This window comes from Patiria miniata, unplaced genomic scaffold, assembly GCF_015706575.1.
Source record: "Patiria miniata isolate m_02_andy unplaced genomic scaffold, ASM1570657v1 HiC_scaffold_5, whole genome shotgun sequence".
Taxonomy (NCBI): domain Eukaryota; kingdom Metazoa; phylum Echinodermata; class Asteroidea; order Valvatida; family Asterinidae; genus Patiria; species Patiria miniata.
This window is the reverse complement of record NW_024037072.1, coordinates 16918558-16940174: the sequence shown is the minus strand read 5'-3', so window position 1 is coordinate 16940174 and position 21617 is coordinate 16918558. Positions and strand designations below refer to the sequence as shown.

General features: G+C 43.1%; 1 protein-coding gene across 1 annotated transcript; it reads left to right on the top strand.

Annotated features, from left to right (window-relative positions):
• Positions 1 to 19496: 19496 nt before the first annotated feature.
• Positions 19497 to 20381, top strand: LOC119740743. Its single transcript, XM_038216147.1, has one exon. It carries the CDS (start codon positions 19497 to 19499, stop codon positions 20379 to 20381), a length of 885 nt encoding a protein of 294 aa, XP_038072075.1.
• Positions 20382 to 21617: the final 1236 nt, after the last annotated feature.

The following is a 21617-nucleotide window of genomic DNA, read 5'->3' as shown; positions in this document are numbered from 1 at the left end:
TCCAATCTCTTCCGTGTGGAGACCGCACTTCAGGACGTGCATCCAGGGCCCGCTTGTAAATGGCTGCCTGGTAATTGGCCCTCTTTACATGCAGGTGCAAGGCATCCTTATTTGGCGGCATCGACGACTCCATCACAGTGCCCATCTGGAACATGTTGTATCTGCAAGTTGTCAAATTACAAGAAAAATCTCTTTCTTAAATGACAGTATTTTTTAATTGTGAATTACTTTTTCTTAATGTGCAACAGGCACTGTATGTTTTAACTTTTAACTTAAAAAAAAAACTTTTATATGACCGAATTGTTTTTTTTGTGGATATTTTTGTGGAGCAGTTCATTGGTCTGTGACTTAATTTAGCGAAGAAATACTGTCCTCAAGTTGTAGTAAAACAAAACATGAATATAAAGCACTCTTTATCCACACACTACTCTGAACTGACATGTAGCATCTGGTTATGGTCTTTCAACAAGAAGGCTGTACTGCTTTCTGTGTGCTTGAATTTGACAAAACTAATGCATTTTAAACACATACCTGGCAATGTTCATATAGGCACAATCAAGCTGTCTGTACAGATGGCAGACAAACTCTTCAGCTCCTGAGATGACAGTTAACAATATTTTCTTTTTAAAACTTACCCTAAAATCCACTCATTTCTGAAAACTTTTGCAAAGCAAATGTTGTACACATATATTTATACCTTTAATGCCAATTTAGCTGTTGTTGTCTTTCCTTTGCCCTGGAATCCACTTGTGGAGTCGCAGCCAGTCAAACAGTGAGACCGATCAGTTTTTGTGTTGTCTCTGCTCCCAGAACATGGCTCACTTGTGAGATGTTGACTGTGCGCAAATTCTTTCCACTGCCAGTGTGAAAAAAAGTAAGGGTGACTCAATAAAACTGCTGTGATGCAGAGCCACAATGAAAACATCAGTGTCGGGACTTTTGATAATGCTCTTCCTAGGGCTGTTGGGTGAAGCCTGAGAGGAGATGAAAGCACAGTGCAGAAACATCCGGGTGTCTGCCTCTTCATGACGACACTCTAACTCTGGTACATTTTCAGACTTGGAGTTCTTGTACAGATGGCCACTCTCTGTGGCTATAGGATGAGGTACAGGCCCAAGACTGTAAGACAACACCTCTCTCATATCGGCATTCCTTACTTGGCTTATTACTAGCAGACGAGCAAAGAGATCACGGTTCGCCTTCAATACTCCTTGTTTGTTATTGACTCGCCGGGTCGCTTCTTTGCCCTGATTTGAGAATGTAAGCAACTTGTTCTTCTTCAATGCGTCAAAGAACCCCACTTGGTCACTCTGCAACCGCTCTTTGATGAACTGTACACATTTGTCCTCTCCAAGGCCCTTGGCTTTCATCAAGTCCTCACACACTGTATCATTTGCCACAACACCAGATGAGATATGAATCAAGTCGCTGCCTTCACATTCAAAAGGATTTACCATGTTTGAGATGGTCTCCATGACCCCCTGTGTAGCCTTCTCATCGTGTTGATTGCGCGACACATCAAGATCCTTGCGCATTCTTCCTCTACCAGGTGTTTTCCCAGCCATTTCCTGACATTTGTGAGTTATACCCGAAAGCTGATGCCAAGTCAAGTGCCATCGCTGAACTGCCCCCTTCTTTCTGGTAAACCAGGTCAGTCCTCCTATGGACTTGGAGTCCCTGTTGCAAGTCTCCTCTATTAGTTGATCGCAGTGAATCTGAGAAAACCCATATTCATCTTGCATCTGAACTGCAAAGTGTTTCATCATCATTCCATTGTGGAGGTGAGGATGTGTCGTCGGCAAGGCAAACATTTTGAGCCAGTACACTGCCCCATACCTGGTCTAGTTCACTCTGTCGTAAGCAAAATACCAAGGCAGCATACTCCTAATACTGGAAAGGTGTAACTGTCAGTCGCCTTCTCTGCTGGTTCCTATCAGCATCAACAAAAATTGCACCATAGACATATAGGACGTCCAGAAGGCAAACGTTTTGCTGTGTTTGCAGGCCTCTTCAATGTACCTCTTGTATGACTCTTCAAGTTGAATTAACTCACCATTCTCTTCACTGCTCAACTGATCAGCAAAATCTGAACCAAGGAAGACATATAACTGACGCATTTCATGAAGAAGATGATGTGCTGACTCTAGTTCCTCATCTTGCAGGGTACCAAGGTAAGCATCAAACATCAGCCGATGCAGGGCTTCACACACTACCTTGTGAGTTCTCATTGCCCTGTTATAATGGTGACCACTCATAACTCCATTTACGGCACCCTCCGCAATCAAACCTGATTCAATCATCACATCTCTCAAACCGCCATCTCCAAATCTTGTACCAAGACAGTTTAGAAAGGACAGGCAGGTGTGGAATACACCCAGTCGGACAACCAACCTGTTAGTGAAGATTTCGTTTTGCCACTTGATCTGTTGCACCTTTGCATAGATGGCTTTATCGAACACTACGACAACCTCATTCAAGTCTAATTTGTCTGCGTACTCTAAACTTCTGAGAAGTATGGAGTAGACAGTGTCATGGTCGGTAGACTTGCATCAATCAGAGGCAGGTACCGGACCAATGCCTTTGGTGGATACATGGCGCCTTGAAGTACGGTATTGAATCCTGTCCATCCATGAATAGTCTGACGTAACATGAAGAAGATGTGATCTAATCTGCTTGCCTGTTTCTGAAACTGGGTGAATTCACTCTCCTCAATTTGAATTTCTGTGGCAAATGGTTGTGGGCCTTGTTGCTTTCCACCAAAATAAGACGCAATATGGGATGGGGCTCTCTGGAGTGTCCATTTTGTGGTTTTGGTTTGTGGTGCACGACTACCAGATGAAAATGGGGGATGTGATGACACATAAATACCCGGTTGAACAATGATTCCAGATGTGCTATGGGTTGTACCCTTACCAGACAGGGTTTCCTCCCCAAAATCAATGTTTTCCCACACCAAGGTAGTAATTGCCCCTACTCTGACATCCTCTGGAGCTGGATTTTCACCCAACATCAACTGCCCCTTGGCCAAAGCTGTGTCATGCTCGAGCACAGATGTCACGGATGTGCAGTGGACCAACCCATTTAACAAACCAACGAGTTGTGCAGAGCCCGACAGGTGTCGAATGGCCATTGACAATGCAGTGTGCTTCGGTGTGGCCAACTTTCCTCTACCTGACAAGTACAGCACATCCTGGCATACTGACAGCAGCTTCAGGTGGTCTTGCTGCCCTACCTCAACCCGGGAAGTTGCTTCAGGTTCATCAGAGTAGCCTGTCAGCCATGCCATGGTATTGTATAGCTGATGGGGGACCAGCTGTTCTGAGTGATGCAAGGTCAAATCCTCTGCAGTTGGTAGCCAAGGTCATTTAACAGACGGAGGATCCTTGATGATTTTATGCAGCTCTAAAGATGCAGTGAATAGGGTGTGCAGATTTGTTTGCTGGAAGTCCGACGGCTTGTGTTTGCTTGATGGACCTGGTCTTGCCTCAACATCACAGGTGTCAGCCTCACTTTCAGTCTCAGACGAGGTGTCTGTCTCTGAGCCCAGTGCATCCTCAACCAATTCTTCTCTTTTCTGGCAAGCGTTTCACAGTAGACTATGTCACTCATACGTCTGTCAGCTGCCGGTTGAAATACAAGTTGAGGAAACGTGTTCTTCAGTCTCATCTTCAGATTGTGCGAGCGGTAGTTTGGACAATCCACACCTTCCAATTCCTTCACATACTTCACAAATTTCCGTCGCAGTGAAGTGAGGCATAGAATTTCCTTATCCTCAATCAGCCTTTTTCTGACAACATCTGAACAGAACTGGTCATAGGCATCGTTGTATTTCTGAGACATCAAATCAGGTGGTGCAGGGGCCAGATACATTAAGAACCCTGTTTACTCTTGGTAGCACAGGCGATGATAGCACACCTCAATTGCAACAAGATCCTTTCCCTCAATCTGTGAGAGCAGCCGCTGATCTTCTTTTATCCTTGCTGCTTCAAGACGTTTTCCTGCAGTGAGCGTCTGGCATTGGGAAAGTTTGTCAAGCACAGTTTTTCTTGTCCTCTTGTTCAAACTCCACCTCTTGTTTTTTTTTGCAGATGATGCATATACGTGGCAGTATGTGAGGTTTTTCGGGATTTCCTGGAAGGAAGCCTGATGTTGAGAGAAGTTTCCTCCTCGGGGGGAAAATCCTCCTGTGTCTCTTTCCTCTGTTCCTCAGCCCCTGTTCTTGATATTTTATATTTTTTTTATGGGAGTGTGATATTTGATTCCACAGGAAAAAAAGGAAAAGATACCTTGACATCCTTGTCAGTTGATTGGAAGATTACAGGTCAAAGAACTATTCCATTCAACTCAGCTTTAACTCGTAGAATGGAACATTCTATCTTTCAACTTAGGGAAATATTCATCCACAGGTACAAACATTCATAATTTATGCTATTCCTCATCAGGCGATCAGTGATCAGGCAAAATGTTAGAAAAATGGGGCAAAAAGGCAAAATCAAAAAACAAAAAATATTGACAGTGAGGGCTTGAAAATTAGACAAGCGGGCAGTGTCTTACTTTCTTTTGATTTTATTATACCATCTAGAAAAACAATTGTAAGGAAATAAATGTACAGTTACATAAATGAGGACGCTATGAGCTACCAGCTTCAAGAATGGCAAAATGTTGGTTTAACACAGGGTACACAGGGTGTCATGGCGAAGGTATATGGAATTATTTCCTTCCGGCACATCTCCTTCCACGAGTGCTATTGGCATGCCGATGTTTTCCTCCGCTTTTTCACGATTTCTTCGATTTCGGACTCCCCCGCATTCTTCCATCTACCTGCACAAGCAATGAATTTTGTCCAGCTTTTCTCTGAAAACGATGAAACGGTTGATCGGGCATTCGAAACACGCATAATGCATTTTTTCGTCCGAATCGCCGTCGCCCGAGGAGCTTATGGCGTCCGCCATCCTGCTGCATAGTAGTGCCTACGCGCATGCGCACGCTCGTGCTTACGGCGCCCGCTATTGGTCCATTCACCGCACCACGACAGAAGGGCCTCGCTGATTGGTCGTTGGAAAATAATGACGAAATTCTTCACTTGGCAATTTTTGCGCCGAAACGGAGGGAATCTGAACTTTAAATCGCGATTTTGGTACCGTTTTGGGTCACGAATCAACGGTGGATTTTATATGTAAGCATCCCAACAGCTTCCTGAGTAGTTTAAAGTACAATTTGTTTAGATCTGTGATATGCGTCACGAACCTGCAAGATAATCGGCCATGCATCTTGGTCTATCAAGGCTAAAAAGTCAGAACAGCTCGGGTCACACAATATATTTTTCAAAGCTATGGTGGAAAAAGTTGAGGGGGCTTTTATTAGGTAAAGAAAAAAAGAACCTCGTATTTTTTGCAGTACATAGAATATATTTCACTCGGATGTATAATATAAACATTTTATTTTACACAAATATACGCTTATTGTAGTCCAATTTCAGTTGGTGAGGAATATAGGGTTCCCATGCACCCCCTGGATATATTTTTCTTACCTAATTTTTGTAATCCTTAGGGTGTCTGGTGATCATTTCCCAAGATCAAATATTGTCCCATGGGGCTCATTTGGCGGCCATCTTGGCGGCCATCTTGGCGGCCATCTTGGATTTTGAGGAAAATCGGTTATTTGGCGTAACGTTTGAACTAGGCATCATAGTAAGACAATTTAACACATTTCCCGGGTAGTTTGGGCATGAGGATTCAATCTTGCCTGCCATCTTGGCGGCCATCTTGGATTTCGACTAAAATCAGTTATTTGACATAACTTTTGAAATAGGCATCATACCAGTAAGAAGAATAATACTAATTTAATAATTTATAGTGCGCAAATTCCATTTAAAATATGTTCAAATGCGCATTATAGGCAAAAAATAAATGAAATAAACAGACTTATACGCAAAATTGATAAAAACAAACAAAGAAAAATAATTTAGGTGCAGCACACTCAAATGCACGATTTTTGGATTAGATGGCATAATTATAAGGGAGCGAGACCATAAAAATTTAATTAACAGAATTTTAAACTCAATCCTGAATTTCACCGGAAGGCAATGTAAATCCAAAAACAGTGGAATGATATGACAGTGCTTGTAAGCGTTACAGACTAGTCTGGTACAGGAATTTTGCACACGTTGAAGCTGTGATATTTGAACGTCAGGCAATCCATAGAGGAGGCTATTGCAATAATCCAACCGACTAGAAATAAAATAGTGAATTAACGTTTCAGTACATTCCCTGGTCAGATACTTTCTGATACGTCTAATATTATGTAAATAATAAAAAGCCGTACCACACCTTGGGGTACACCCCACTCAAGGTCACATTTCTGAGAAAGTTTACCGTGAACAGAGACCCGTTGAGATCTGTCAGACAAATAAGATATAAACCAGAGGAGAACAGTCCCATCAATACCAAACTTGGACTGGAGCCTGTTCAACAAAACCGTATGATCTAAAGTATCGAAAGCAGAACTTAAATCAAGTAAGACTAATACAGAAACATGCTGTTTGTTCATAGCCATTAGTAAATCCTTTTTAACTCTCAATAAGGCCGTCTCAGTACTATGGTGACTACGGTAGGCCGACTGAGTAATTGGATATAAACCGTTCAATGTTAAATGAGATTGTAGTTGGAATGCGACTGCCTTTTCCACCAACTCAGATATGAATTGAAGATTACTAACATGCCTAAAATTTTCCATCTTTAAGTCTAGACTAGGCTTTTTAAGCAATGGTAAAACCACTGCTGATTTCCAGGCTGCTGGGATATGACCAGTAAATAAAGAGGAATTGATCATTCTAACAATAACAGATCTAAAGAACTCATAAGTAACTTCATTGGAATAGGGTCAAGGATACAACACTTCTTACTAGAACCTAAAACGAGCTTACGAACACCATCTTCAGAAAGTTGCACAAAATCGGTCAATGTTCCCCCAGACCTAGGTGGTGAGGGTGTGGAGGAAGATAACTGAGGTGAGCAGGTCTCATTACTCAATCTCAACCTGATATTGGAAATCTTTTGAACAAAGAATTTACCCATTTCATTCGCAAGAATCGAATCATCGGTGTGCGGTGGCACAATAGAGCTTTTGTTAAGATTGAGCAGAGACCTGCTAACCTGAAACAATTTCCGTTGATCAATACTATTTTCATTAATCAGGTTGAAAAAGTAATCTTGACGAGCCTTGTTCATCAAGAAAATGACCTTATTTCTGTTTAACTTAAACAAATCAAAATCACGCTGAAGCCCAGTTGTTCTCCATCTCCTTTCAGCTTTTCTACGCATTTTCTTAGCAATTCTGATTTCCTCATTAAACCATGGTTTACAGGGCCGAGCAATATTCGTTTTTTTAACAACAGGAGCATGATGATCAACAATGTCACTAAGGATGGTATTATATGAAATAGCCAAATGGTCAAGATCATCAGATTTACCTTGGCTTGAGTCATTATTACACAAATCAGATTCAGAGATTTCATTTTTAAACATATCCATGTCTACAGAGCTAATCTTCATATAAGATACCTCTTTTACAGATAAATCAGGTTTGTTTAACCCTAAAGGGGCCGGGTTATTTTGACCATCTCTCAGCCGGGGGGGGGGGCGGATTCCGCCCCCCCCTAAGATCTCGGCCATCGAGTGACGAAAAATTTTGAAACTCGGCACATGCATAGAGCAACTCTTCCTAAACATACCCAAGAAATTTCATGACTATAGGTCAAAGGGTTTTGGAATTATGGCTAATTAATTATTCATATGTACGAATGGCAATTCTGCTCTGTGTACACGACGTATATGCGAAAATTCAGTTTTCACGGCGCGTAGCGCCGGAAAATTTTTCGCTACGCGGCAACCCGTTGTCCAATTTTTATGTTTTTGGTATCAAAAGATGCGCAAAGCTCGAGGCTAAAAAATCATAACAGCTCGGGTCGCAAAAAATTTTTTTTTAGAAGCTATCACGGAAAATGTTGAGGGGGCGGATTCCGCCCCCCCGGCCCCTTTAGGGTTAAAATAAATTTACACAAAATGGAATAATGATCCGAGAATAAATGATCAACAAAAGGCATACGTTCAATTATTGTCTCTGATTTACGGGTAATGATCAAATCCAATGTATGTCCTAGAACATGAGTTGATTGATCAATATGCTGTGTAAGGTTCAATGATTCCAATAGCTCAGAAAACCGTATTGCTTCATTGTTGTCAGCATCATCCACATGAATGTTAAAGTCCCCAGTAATTATCAGTGGTGCGCTGGTCAGCAGAACTGATTCCAGGTAATCGGAAAATTCCTGTAGAAATGTTGTCATTGTAACTGGATGGTTAGTTGAATAGGGTGGTCTGTAAATGACAACAACGCGTAGCTGCTGAGGTCCAAATCCCACAAGCCACTCCAAGAATTCAAAGGACGTCTGTTCTGCGGCGGAAATCTTTTTAACCTCCAACGAGTCCCGTAGAAGGAGAGCAGTACCATCACCCTTCCTTCTCTCACGTGCAGTGATCTGCGAGCTTGAAACCCGACGGAGTTACTTCAGATCTAAGAGCAGAATCGATGTCCTTTAACCAGGTTTCAGTCAGTGCGAAGACGTCAGCTCCACTGGTGCAAACATAATCCACAAAATCAGCAGACTTATTTTTCAGTGAACGAAAATTAAGCGTACATTACGTTAAGTGACATTCAGGGTGATTACCAGTTAATTTAGCAGGGAAGCACTGTAGAGGAGGCCTAACCAATGTCCGGTTGACCACTGACACACTTGAAGAAACTTGTTGATTTAAACCTGATGGCCGGTGTCCAACAATCACGCTGATTATTAAACAATCACGGCGGTGATTTACAGCAACAGGAATAATTCGTTTCTCTCCTCTGCATCCTCTGAATCGAAATATGCCATTGGTTTTGAGCACGCAGGTTTAATAGTTGATGACGACTATATGATAGTACTTTAGAGTTGAGTATGCCAGGATCCTTATGTGACTGTAACACACTGGTGGGGGGGGGGGGCTGGATTTTGTAAAATGTCCATAAATACTGTTATATCCATGGGGGGATCATGGCCAGGTATGGCCAAGCATGTATTGCCATGTTTGGACCACTTGATGATAGATGTTTTAGTGAAGGAAAATCCAGTAGGGCAGAGTCTTACTGAGCAAGGGTGTGTCCCCAGTAGAGGAATGGTCATGGTTTCGAACATACCATTTATTTATTTCAAAGGCAGGAACATACACATATAGGAGTAATTTTGTCCAGAAGAATAGAGAGCTCTATCCAGATGGATGGTGTTAACGAGCTGAGTGGCTGATGCAAAAATAACACAAGTAGAAAACATGTCCGTGTGCCATCCATCATGGCTGCCAAAATTCTAAGTTGCCAGGTTGCCAGGTTAAAATGTCAGTAAAAATCACGCATCAAAGTCACATGGCAACACGTCTTAGGGGTAATTTGGGCATGGCGAATCGATAGAATGTAACTTTTTAATGATAGAAACAAGTTAAATACCTTTAAACTTATAATTTGCACTCGGAATCTTGCAAGCCACTTATCTACATGTGTTCCTCTCTTATATTCTAGGAGTAAAAGGGTAACGATGTGCTGGGTTGTAATGCCGGATTGAGCTGATTTAAATTCCCCATTAAAGTATTCCATTGTATAGCACAGCGTCTCACCATTAGCCTCTCCAAAACAAATCCCACTGTCTGACTTTTCCTACCAACCCTATTTGTGCTGAATGGCAGAGGGTGTCGGAGAGTCCTTCGTACTGTAACAAGGTTGCTCCGAGTTGGTGGAGCTCTTTAGAATTGGTTGTTAGTCCACCTAGGAGAAGGACAACTCTGATCACAAATCCTTCAAAGTTAAAGGGAAAGGGAACACAGGCTCTTACGTCCTCTTTACCTTTTACTTTTAGGGTTTTCATCAAACCCTGGTAGGTAGAACTCCCAAGCCAGGGTAGGCATTCTGCCTAGGAGAAGGAAAACGTACCACATACCCAGGTTGGTCGAGCTCCTTACAGTCTTGGTGACCCCTTACGTGGTTGGTGGTGATGCAAACCGTTCCCTCGTAGCCAGTTAAGTGAAGCTAGTACCAAAAAGCCCCACCACACTAAGACTAGGGTCACCGCGAATCACCACCTGCCGTATCAACAACTATTAGAGGACTAAGCAGTTTGTTGACAATCTTGGAGAGGCTCTGGCAGAACTTTCAGGCGGTGATGGCACCGTGGAATGTAAGTGGTCCCACCTGCGCGATGATCTGCAACCCCGTCACTTCTTCCTACGCGAAAGGAGAATGTAGGAACGCTTACTGGTTCGAGCCCAAAGCTCTCCTGTCAAGAGAAAAGCTCTCCTTGCCCACAATGAAAGATCCCAGTCGCAGCACACAAGATGCTCTCAGGGCCGCAAGAGATTAGTGATGCACCGAGGCAGGTATTAAGGCATCAATAAGGCAATAGGACCGAGTATCTCGAAAATGGCACTGCTGAAATTCAAGACAGGAGAAATTCACCGAAAAAGGAAAACAGCTGGAACATGGGTGGAACACTACGCCACACAAAATGTGGTGAAAGATGCCGAGCTGGAAACCAACCCAGACGCCAGTAAAGTAAGTGGCTAGACGCATTGCCACTCCTGGAACTGGAGGTATCCCACCTGAAGTCCTAATGAGCGAGGAACCAGCGTTGCTGCGACGCCTTGATAAACTCTTCAGCCTCTGCTGGGAAATGGGTCACGTTCCGACATACGTGATGCAAACATCGTCACCTTGTAGCGAAACAAGGGCAACAGGTGCGATTGTAGTACCTTTTGCGGAATCGCTCTGCTTAGCTTAGTCGGTAAGGTCTTCACAACGCGTTGTTCTGAGCCGTCTACAGAGCATCGCGTCAAGTGTCTACCCCGAGTCACAGTTTGGCTTCAGAGCACGCAGATCCACTGTGAATATGATCTTCTTACTTTGCCAGCCGGAGGAGAAATGTCTCCCAGTCCTAGCGGCTCATTGATTGCCTGCGCCATGCCCGCAATCAGTTTGGGCCGACCATCAGCCTGAAAAAAAGACCAACGTCATGCCCCAGAACATATTCGTGTACACTGTAGACCGCCCTGTTTCCATCACCATCGACGGATACGTTCTTGAGGTGGTGGATACCTTCATCGCTTCAGCCATCTCCAGCACACTGTCTCTTGACACAGAGCTTAACGGCAGAAAAGCCAAGGCCGCAGCTGTCCTATTAAATTAGACCGATCAAGAGAGTCTGGAACAACCACCATTGTTACCGTGCACACCAAGATGCAAGTGTACCAGGCCTGTGTCCTCAGTATACTCCTCCATGGTTGTGAAGCCTGGGCAACCTATAACAGTCAGAAGAACTGGAGAAGAGATCACTAAACAGCTTCCACCTCCGATGCCTCGGATGCATCCTCTGTATAAGCTGGCAGGATAGAGTGACCAACACGGAGGTTGTAGGGCGTGCTGGTATCCCGAGCACGTTTGCTCTCCTCGGCATAAGACGTCTTAGATGACATGGGCCATGTTAAGAGGATGGACTCAGGTCGGCTCCTGAATGATCTCCTTTATGGAAAACTTGATGAAGGTACAAGACCTGCAGGGCGACCCTTCAGGTATCTCCGCTATAAGGAAATCTGCAAGAGAGACCTGAAGTCATCTGGAATAGGCCCCAACACCTGGGAACGCACTGCAGACGACAGAGAGTACAGGAGGGTATGAGATGGGCTGAAAATTCTCATAATGACTTCCTGACTGACAAGGGAGCCAGACGAAAGGAGCAGGCAGGTCATCTTAGGCGCTCTGATCCTTGACCTGCACTCAATGTGGTAGAGATTGCCACTCAAGAGTGGGTCGATCTTTACAGTCACACTTTAAATGGTAATCCATGACATTTCATCGCCATTCTGAGCGTCTAGTCGTCATAACTCATCATAATCAATTTCTTGATGCTCTTCCACCATAGATTCTCGGCTTCCTCAGCAGATTTCTGCAGCATGTCAATGAGTGAAGGGGATTGATAGGACCGCATCACCATGCATACTGAATGCCGATACATACCGTTATTTCGTTTTAATGTTTTGAATTTCCTCAAAACCAGAAACAGTAAACGAACCATTGCTCGTTTGGTCGGTTTACAGTTTTGTAAAACGGTCAAACGGTATCAAGTCACGCACACACACACAAAACTTGTTGTTGTTTTTAATTGTATAAAGCGATAAACGGTTACTTGCTTTATTTTAGAGTGTTATTTTACAAAAACATGGCAATGACAAAACGGTCAATAGTCTTGCATACCGTTGCAATGAGTGAAGGGGATGGATAGGACCGCATCACCATGCATACTGAATGCCGGTACATACCGTTATTTCGTTTTACCGTTTTGAATTTCCTCAAAACCAGAAACAGTAAACGAACCATTGCTCGTTTGGTCGGTTTACAGTTTTGTAAAACGGTCAAACGGTATCAAGTCACGCACACACACACAAAACTTGTTGTTGTTTTTAATTGTAAAAAGCGATAAACGGTTACTTGCTTTATTTTAGAGTGTTATTTTACAAAAACATGGCAATGACAAAACGGTCAATAGTCTTGCATACCGTTTTTGGATTTAGGTTCGGCGATTAAGCAATGCACCTTGGAATGTTAATGCGCCCTTGGGATCAAGTCATTGCCTGGCATGCTGGGACCAAAATTGACCTCCTTACAGTTCGTTCTCACAACAGAATTTGCAAATTGGCTTTTGAAGAATCATATCCTTCAAAATATCTGCAACTTCTTCATACGTGTGCTCTAACCATAGAGCTATAAACGTTCTTAGTAATCTTACCATCCTGTATCAATTGTAAAACTTAATGTCCTCCTTGAAATATTCCAGCGCCTTTTTTGCTTGCAACTCTTTAAGCCCCACCAACTGAATTGCATGAGAAGGGGGTCAGGGTCACGCCATTAATCGCACCACGCATAAATTATGCCGAGGTAACAATTCATGCCTGTGCGGCATGGTCTCCCTCCAGCCCCTTGCCCACCGCCACAAAATGCACCACGGGCTTTTAACTGTGAACGTGACTGAAGTTTTAAAAATAACAACAGTCTGTATCAATACTTACCGTTTTGCTGTTTTTTAAGTTATTTGTGTAAAAAACTGTACTACAAATAAAACTGATAAAACGGAAAAAAACCGTATTTATCTTAATACCGTTTGACTGTTTTACAAAACTGTAAAACGACAAAACAGTCAATGGTTTGTTAACTTTTTTTGAGGAAATTCAAAATGGTAAAACGAAATAACGGTATGTACCGGGATTATACTGGCATGCTTATACCACACTATATTTATGATATGATTGTTGGTTCACCATCACCATTTCCAGCTTATACTACAATATTAAGCCTACAGCTTAATTCGTCTTCCTATGATGCCTAGTACATACGTTATGTTAAATAATCGATTTTGAAATCCAAGATGGCCGCAAACGTGGTCGCCAAATCTTGCAAATAATGCTTTCAACGGATTCCTCTCGTCCAAATTACCCCATCCATCAATTGCCCATAGATGAGAGGATGCGTTGAGGGAAGAGCTGTCATCTCAAGATAAGCCGGCAAATACCTCGAATAGTTGGCACTTCTTTAGGAAAGGAACCAAGGAATCATGTCACGAATGCATTATAGGTGCAGGTCCCAATTGCTTTCCATCGTGGCTCATTGATTTGAGATATACATGTACGTGTAGATGCATGACAAATGAAAATCATTGAACACGTGAAATATGGTCAACTGAATAGGCGTAGCCAGGTCATTCTATTGGGGGGGGTTAAACAATTTCTTGAAAAAGGCACTCGCTTATCCATGCTGAAATGTAGACTTGTTTTTTTCTGGACGCTTGACCTCCATAAAATCAAGTAGTTGGGAGAAGGGGTTCGGGGCTGAGGCTGGTACAATCTTTCAATGAGGGCGAAATTCAAAGAGGTTGATCATACACACTATCGGATATGCTCCCCCCCCCCCGAAAAAAAATCAAAACCAGCATCCAGTGTGTCTTATTTGCAACTAACCTTGTACTGCTTAGCGAACCAAATAGCTTGTTCAATCATCCTGTACTGCTTCTGGACATCAGATGTTCTACCGAGGTCAACCGCTTGTCCTGACAAATACAATTCATTGAGGTGCCGGTGATAAACAGTATGAACTCTTTCCTAATAAAGACGTAGCTTATTTCTTTTTTTGTAACAAGACCAAAAACGCAACATTTAATTTCATCTTTTAACTTGAGTGAAAGGTTGAAAGAGCTGTTTCAAATGGTCGAAAACAACATTCTTAACTTTTCTATTAAAAAAAAACAACGCAGAAAGGTTTTTGTTTAATACCAGAGAAAAACAAAAAAACAAACAAACCAAAAACAAAAAACAAAAAAACAAAAAAACCAACAACAACACAAAACAAAGAAAGCTTACCACGAAACTGGATCAGGCCACACCACTTCTTGCCAAAGTATATCAGGTGCTGGAGAATCAAACGTGCGCTTTCTTTTACGCAAGAGAGATGCGGCCTCGGGATGCCTTTGAGTAGAATCTGTGCTGACTTGTATGATTCTCCCATTGGTCTTAATTATGCGTGGTACCTTTCCCTGTGTAAAGACAAGCATTCTCCAATATTTAATTTACTTCACTATGCATTCAGCTGTGCTTGTAATGGTAGTCTCCAATGTACATAATACATGTCTGTGTACATTGTGTTCACCTCATAGTATGTTTTTAATCGTAAAAAAATACGGAATTACTTACTTACTTAATTACTTTTCCTTACAATTTGAAAATGTATTGTCAATGTTGCAGTTTTACAATTGTTTCCATGTTTTAAATTCATTCCACTTTCACTACCCGGATATTGTTTTCATTTTCTCTTGTTTCTTACAATGACATGTATGATTGACCAAATAATATTTGTTTACTTTTTCACTGACAACGTCATTGGTCATTTGGTTTATAAATTATATTTTATACTGGCTTTAATGAATAAAAAGTTTATATGAAATCAGTTTCCGATGACATAGCAAATCTTTTGAAAATGTTTTAATACAAAAAATAAATTAAATTAAAAGCACACCTGTACCTATAAGGGTTTCTTCTCCGAAATCATTGTTGTCCCATACCAATGTTGTAAACATACCGCTGACACCATTTCCAAGTTGCAGTTGCTGGGTAGCAAGAGCGGTGTCGTGCTCTAGACTGACAGAATGTGAGACGCAGTGCCAAAATCCATTTAGAAGTTGCTGCAACTTTGATAAGCCTGTCATGTGACGCAGTGTCATTCCAAAAGCCGAGTGCTTTGGCATCAGTTTCTGTCCCTGTGAAGATAGGGAGATGATGTCCTGTGCAATGGAGAGCACCTTCAGTTTGTCAGCATGATCCTGTACTGCAACTCGCTCTGTGGAAAAATCATTATGCAAACCAGTGCACCATGCGATGAAATTGAAGAGAAGTGGCGGAACAATGTCAGCGCTCTAAGATTCTGTCAGACTGCTTGCAGTTGGTGGCCACTTTGTGACAGAGTCTGTACTGCTGACAACATCGTTGAGAACAAGTGCAGATCTATACATCTGAGCAGCATCGTCATTGTCGGGGTCATGTACTTGGCGTGGATCGCCTTCACTGCTGGTGCGTGATTCCTCACTTTCGGACTCAGAACTATCTGATTCACTGTCTTGTGAGCCTACAATTACTCTATCCTCATCAGCTGGGCAAAATACAAACTCACACGAGGTTGACTTGGGGTGTACATTCTGGAGTTCAGGTAAACTCTGCACTAGCCTTGCCTTTAACTGCAAATTGCGGTATGTGCTAATGTCAATGCACTCTCTTTTTCCCACTTTGTTTAGGAACAGTTTGTTAAGAGTATTCATTTTCACGATCTCCCCACCTGCAATGATCCTCCTGGTAATCACCTCATCGCAAAAGCAGGCAAACGATTCTGATAGATATTGACCAGAAGTCGGCCTACCTTCATAAGTGCATTTTGTGTACTGCTTGTAGCAAAAAGCATGGTAGCGGACTTCAATGCACACAGGATCAAGGCCCTCGATTTGCAGCAGTACTCGAGTCTGTAGTCATTTTTGGCCCTAGTAGCCTCCAACAGTTTTGACGCATCAGTCTCGCATGTGACCAGAGTTTTCTCTTCTTGGTGGTACGGCCAACGATACTTTTACTTGCTAGGCAAATGATGCATGTCTCTGGGAGAACATGTTCTGATCTGTGGGGAACATCAATGCGAGGGTTTTTACTCTTCAGATGGTCCTTGTCTTTGCGAACGAGCGCTTGGCCTATACGCCTCTTGTCTGTGAAACATTCGAAGCACTTCCTGTGGTACCCGTACAAATCCCTCTTCTTTGCATCAAATTCACAAGAAATTTTCCTTTCCACACCATCTATATCTTTCCACATGTACTTACACAACCCACAATTTTATCCCAGGAAGCTTCTTTCAAGGCTATAACAGGTTTATTTTCAGCACTTGTGACCTGACAAGCACACACTAACTACACATGAGAATAAGGTTGAATACCGATCATGTCACCAACAACTTAGCATGTAAAATCCTCTTTTTTTTCACAAAATGCACCACAATTTTTAGTTGAACATAGACTATTAATTCTTTTTAAAACATAATCTATCATATTCTGGTTTTAAAACTTATTCACCTTTTACCTAGCAGCATTTTGAAACGATAATGGCCTACGGAATGTTTTTTCATTCCGTAAAATAAACAGACCATTAACACGAGTTTGGACATGTGTACACAATTGTGAGTGGAATATCAGTATGTACTTAGATGTATGTTTACGACCATTATGTCCGTTTGGTCTATTACGTCCAGCAACAGATTTTGACGAGCAATGACCGAATATGTCCGACCCATTGTGTCCGACTTCCGATTATGTCCTACCCATTGTGTCCAACGGCCGATAATGTCCGACCCATTGTGTCCGACAGCCGATTACGTCCGACTTCTTGGTTCCGCCGATCGAGGATTTTGTCTAACTTGCCTGTAGGTCTACCTTATTGATTATGTAGAAGCCAAATCTATTCTTTACCCCGTAGTGTGACAATGCGGCTGTATTTTAATAGAAACACTCACTCATAAAAGTGAGATTGGACTTGACCAGAATTGGATACCCGGAATCCGATTTTCTCTGACCCAATTTTGTCCGGTAAACTCTGAAAGTTTGTTGTCATAATATTTTGGCGTCTTATGAAATCTGATTTATTTCATCCTCTATTTTGGGCTCGAATTACTCTCACTAGTGTCAATGTCATTATGTTTTGCACTATGGTGGAATCTCTTCAGAGAGTGCAATTGCCGAACTGAATACAATTGCAGCACTTATCAGAATCAGGACACTATGGGTCGGATAAATTGGCCGGTGGACATAATGGGTCGGATATAATCGTAGGTCGGACACAATGGGTCGGACATAATCGTACGTCGGACATAATGGGTCGGACATAATCGGCCGTCGGACATAATGGGTCGGACATAATCGGTCGTCGGACACAATGGGTCGGACATAATCGGACGTCTGACACAATGGGTCGGACATAATCGGCTGTCGGACACAATGGGTCGGACATAATCGGCCGTCGCTCGTCAAAATCTGTTGTCGGACGTAATTGACCAAACAGACATAATGGTCGTGAACAGATGAACTATATTATGTGGAGGTGTTTGGGCCGATGTGGTTGATTGTAATCACGCTAATTTGCATGATTAATATTTGCATTTACGGAAAGATCCGTATAATTACGCCGAAAATACGGAATATTTCACTTTACGGAGTCCGTAAATTTACGGGCATTTTTAACATTGTAGTATCTTTTTTAAAGATCTCCGAGAAATATCGAGACATCCTGCCCCTTTTTTATTCTAAAAATATGCATTCACTACAGAGAAGTCTTAAATGTTCATGAATTGTAATTAAATTGAATGTGTGCAATTCCTTTTTTGCACAGTTGCTCCTCTAGTAACATCCCTGAAATACAGGGACGGAACCATCACTTGTAAAGCCGATGCCAAACCAATCAGTACCATTAATTATCACATCATTCTGAATGGCACCAAGCCTAGCGCCTACATGGCATTGTCATTCTACGTCAGAATGTTTCTATAAGTCAAAAAATGAGTTTGAAATTGCAATTTTCTTTCGGACTTTCATTACTCGATCACAATTTTCTCTATGCTTATTCTCGGTTTACATTTTAATGGTGTTGGTAATGTATTGCTAAGGACGGCAGAATGTGTAAGAAATGTTAAGAACAAATGATGTTGACTTTAAATATTTTCCATTCATGCAGCTCCTGCCACCAGTCTCACCATAGCTGTTGATGGTAAAGACAAATCCTCAGGTGCAATGGTGACTGTGACAGAGGATACTGACGTCACACTCACCTGCACAGCACTGGGAGCAATACCACGGGTGTCTATAGACTGGTTTAACGGCGGCAATCCTCTTACACCTGACACCGAGACGATTCCACCTGGTGGTGAGGCAACAGATACACAGAGTACATACAGCCCATTCATCCCAACACGAAATGATGATGGGGGCAGGATAGAATGTCGCACAATAGGACCTCAAACCACACAGTCTGAATTCATTACACTCAATGTTCTGTGTAAGTTATTTCTGTTGATATTGTAATTGCTCTATTACCTGAAATAGCGTTCTAAAAAAGTTGATTACTTTGTATATGCATACAAATAGTAAGAAAGCACATCTTAACGTTTGGTAAACTAATATCACCTACACATAGACGTTTAAATCAGAGCTAATGAAAATCTCTTAAGTGTGGTGTATGATTCTAAAGATATCAACAAAAAAGCAAATATTGTTTAAACTGACTTGTCCAAAGATTGTGATCATGTATGCCAGAAAAAAAGAAACAGGCGCTCTACTTATATTCTCTTGTAGCGACACGTAAAACACTTTCTAATTTTGTCCGTTTGGCCGCCCATACCTTTGCTGTGGCCAAAGGTCAAAGTGCGTTGCACTTGGAGACATGAAAACTCCAACTAACAAACGCACATGTAAATATCGCCATCTTGTTTTTATCACTGTTCAGTCAAGTTACTATTTCGCGTTCACCAAGTTTTCATCCGCTTTCATCGTTTTCCTCTGTGTACATTTTCGTCATCGTCATTCGTAAATATCATCGTCTATTTCGTCTTCGTCAGATGTACATAACTGTCAGTCTTTGTGAACGTTATTATTGCCATTTTCACTGGGAATAAAGCCGAACTGTTGTTCGACGGATCGTATGTAATCCGACGGGCCGTTCCGACATAGTCGCGGTGCACCACCATCGGACTACACCACGCAGCAGGCCCAGGTTCTACTAACGGGCGCAGACATTAGTCACCAGAGGTGAGTCGATAACAATCAAAACCCACAAATTGGTGACCCTGACGTGATGGCCGAGTCGGACCCTCCCGTGGAACTCAAGCCCGTTCCTGTTGAATTAGCGCCCGCCGTGCCCGTGGCAGCAGTGAGTCTGAAACTGCCGCCATTTTGGCCGAATGACCCCACACTTTGGTTTGCCCAAGTCGAGGCACAGTTTCTCACCCGCCACATCACAGTGCAGGACACAAAATTTGCCTACGTAGTCAGTTCGCTCCAGCCGGACATCGCTCAAGAAGTGCGTGATTTACTGGTTTCCCCACCCACTCACGATCGCTACAACTCCCTAAATAAGGAATTAATCAAGCGGACATCCGCCTCGGAGCAAAAACGCCTACACCAGTTGCTAATCGCAGAAGAGTTGGGGGACCGAAAACCGTCTCAGCTGTTGCGACGTATGCGACAACTTCTAGGCGAGAACACCCTGGAGGACAACATTCTCAAGCAACTGTTTTTGCAACGTCTTCCCACGACAATCCAAGGGATTCTTGCCTCCACATCAACTGCGGTGAACATCGAACAGCTGGCCGATATCGCCGACAAAATCGTCGAGGTATCGGTACCAACAGTGTCTACAGTGAACACTCATGCCGCTGCAGTTTCCAGCCCTGAACCTGCCCATACAGTCGCGAACTTCCAGACCCTCGAGACAAGGATCAACCAGCTTACTGAGCAAGTCCAAGCTCTCACTGGCCAACTAAGCCGTCAAACACGACAACGGTCACGTAGCCGAGATACCTCCAATCACAACCGCCAGTCTCGCAGTCGCAGCCCTTCTCGTGACCCAACCGACTGCTGGTACCATTGGCGCTATGGATCAAAGGCACGGAAGTGTGTTCAACCATGTTCCTTCAAGACCAACCCCAACCCCCAGGGAAACGCGGAGGCCGGCAACTAGGGGCGACAAGTCCTGCTGGCGCACCCACAACCAGTCGCCTTTTCTTCGTAAAGGACAAGTGTTCAGGGACACGTTTCCTTGTCGATACTGGTGCCGAAGTGAGTGTTTTTCCCGGGCGAGATACGAATACACATCACTCAACTTCATCTACCAAGCTTCAAGCGGTAAATATGTCACCAATTTCAACCTATGGGGAGCGTTCTCTCACCTTAGACATTGGATTACGCCGTGTTTTTCGATGGGTATTTGTAGTGGCAAATTTGCCAGTAGCCATTCTTGGTGCCGATTTTCTGCAACATTTTGGTCTCTTGGTGGACGTCAAGAACCACAGACTCGTAGACTCCATAACCAGCCTGGTAGTCAATGGAGTTCTTTCGAAGCAGCCAAGTCTCAGCCCGGTGTTAGTGAAGCCATTGTCCTCACAATTTGAAACACTGTTGACTGATTATCCTACCTTGTGTCGTCCTACGTATCAGAACACTGATGTAAAACATAAGGTAACTCATCACATCGATACAGTCGGTCCACCAGTAGCAGCGCAACCACGTCGCCTCGCCCCAGACCGATTACCCATCGCAAAGTCAGAATTCGACCACATGTGCGAGTTGGGTATCGTCCGGCAGTCAAGCAGCAGCTGGTCTTCACCACTTCACATGGTGCCGAAGAAATCCCCTGGAGACTGGCGCCCATGCGGTGACTACCGTGCACTCAATCGAAACACCATACCTGACCGCTACCCGATACCTCATCTACAAGATTTCGCATGCGCACTACACGGGAACAGCATTTTCTCCAAAATAGATCTCATCCGCGCGTATCATCAGATCCCGGTAGAACCCAGTGACATCCACAAGACGGCGATCACAACACCATTCGGCCTATACGAGTTTGTCCGCATGCCATTTGGCCTGAGGAATGCGGCACAAACTTTTCAACGCTTTATTGATGAGGTCATCAGAGGTTTGCCGTTCGTCTACGCATACATCGACGATCTACTCGTTGCAAGTTCGTCAGCTGCTGAGCACGAAATACATCTCCGGACCCTTTTCGATCGCCTGACTGAATACGGTATCGTCATCAATGTTAGCAAGTGCCAGTTCGGAGTTTCGTCACTTACCTTCTTAGGTCATTCTGTCGACGAACATGGCATATGCCCCTTACCAGAGAAGCTACAGATCGTCAACGATTTCCCTGAGCCTACGTCACTCCGCAAGTTACGTGAATTCTTGGGATTCG

Bases quoted from the DNA above. Each gene is read 5' to 3' on its own strand.
- LOC119740743 (XM_038216147.1), top strand. From the start codon at position 19,497: ATGGCCGAGTCGGACCCTCCCGTGGAACTCAAGCCCGTTCCTGTTGAA.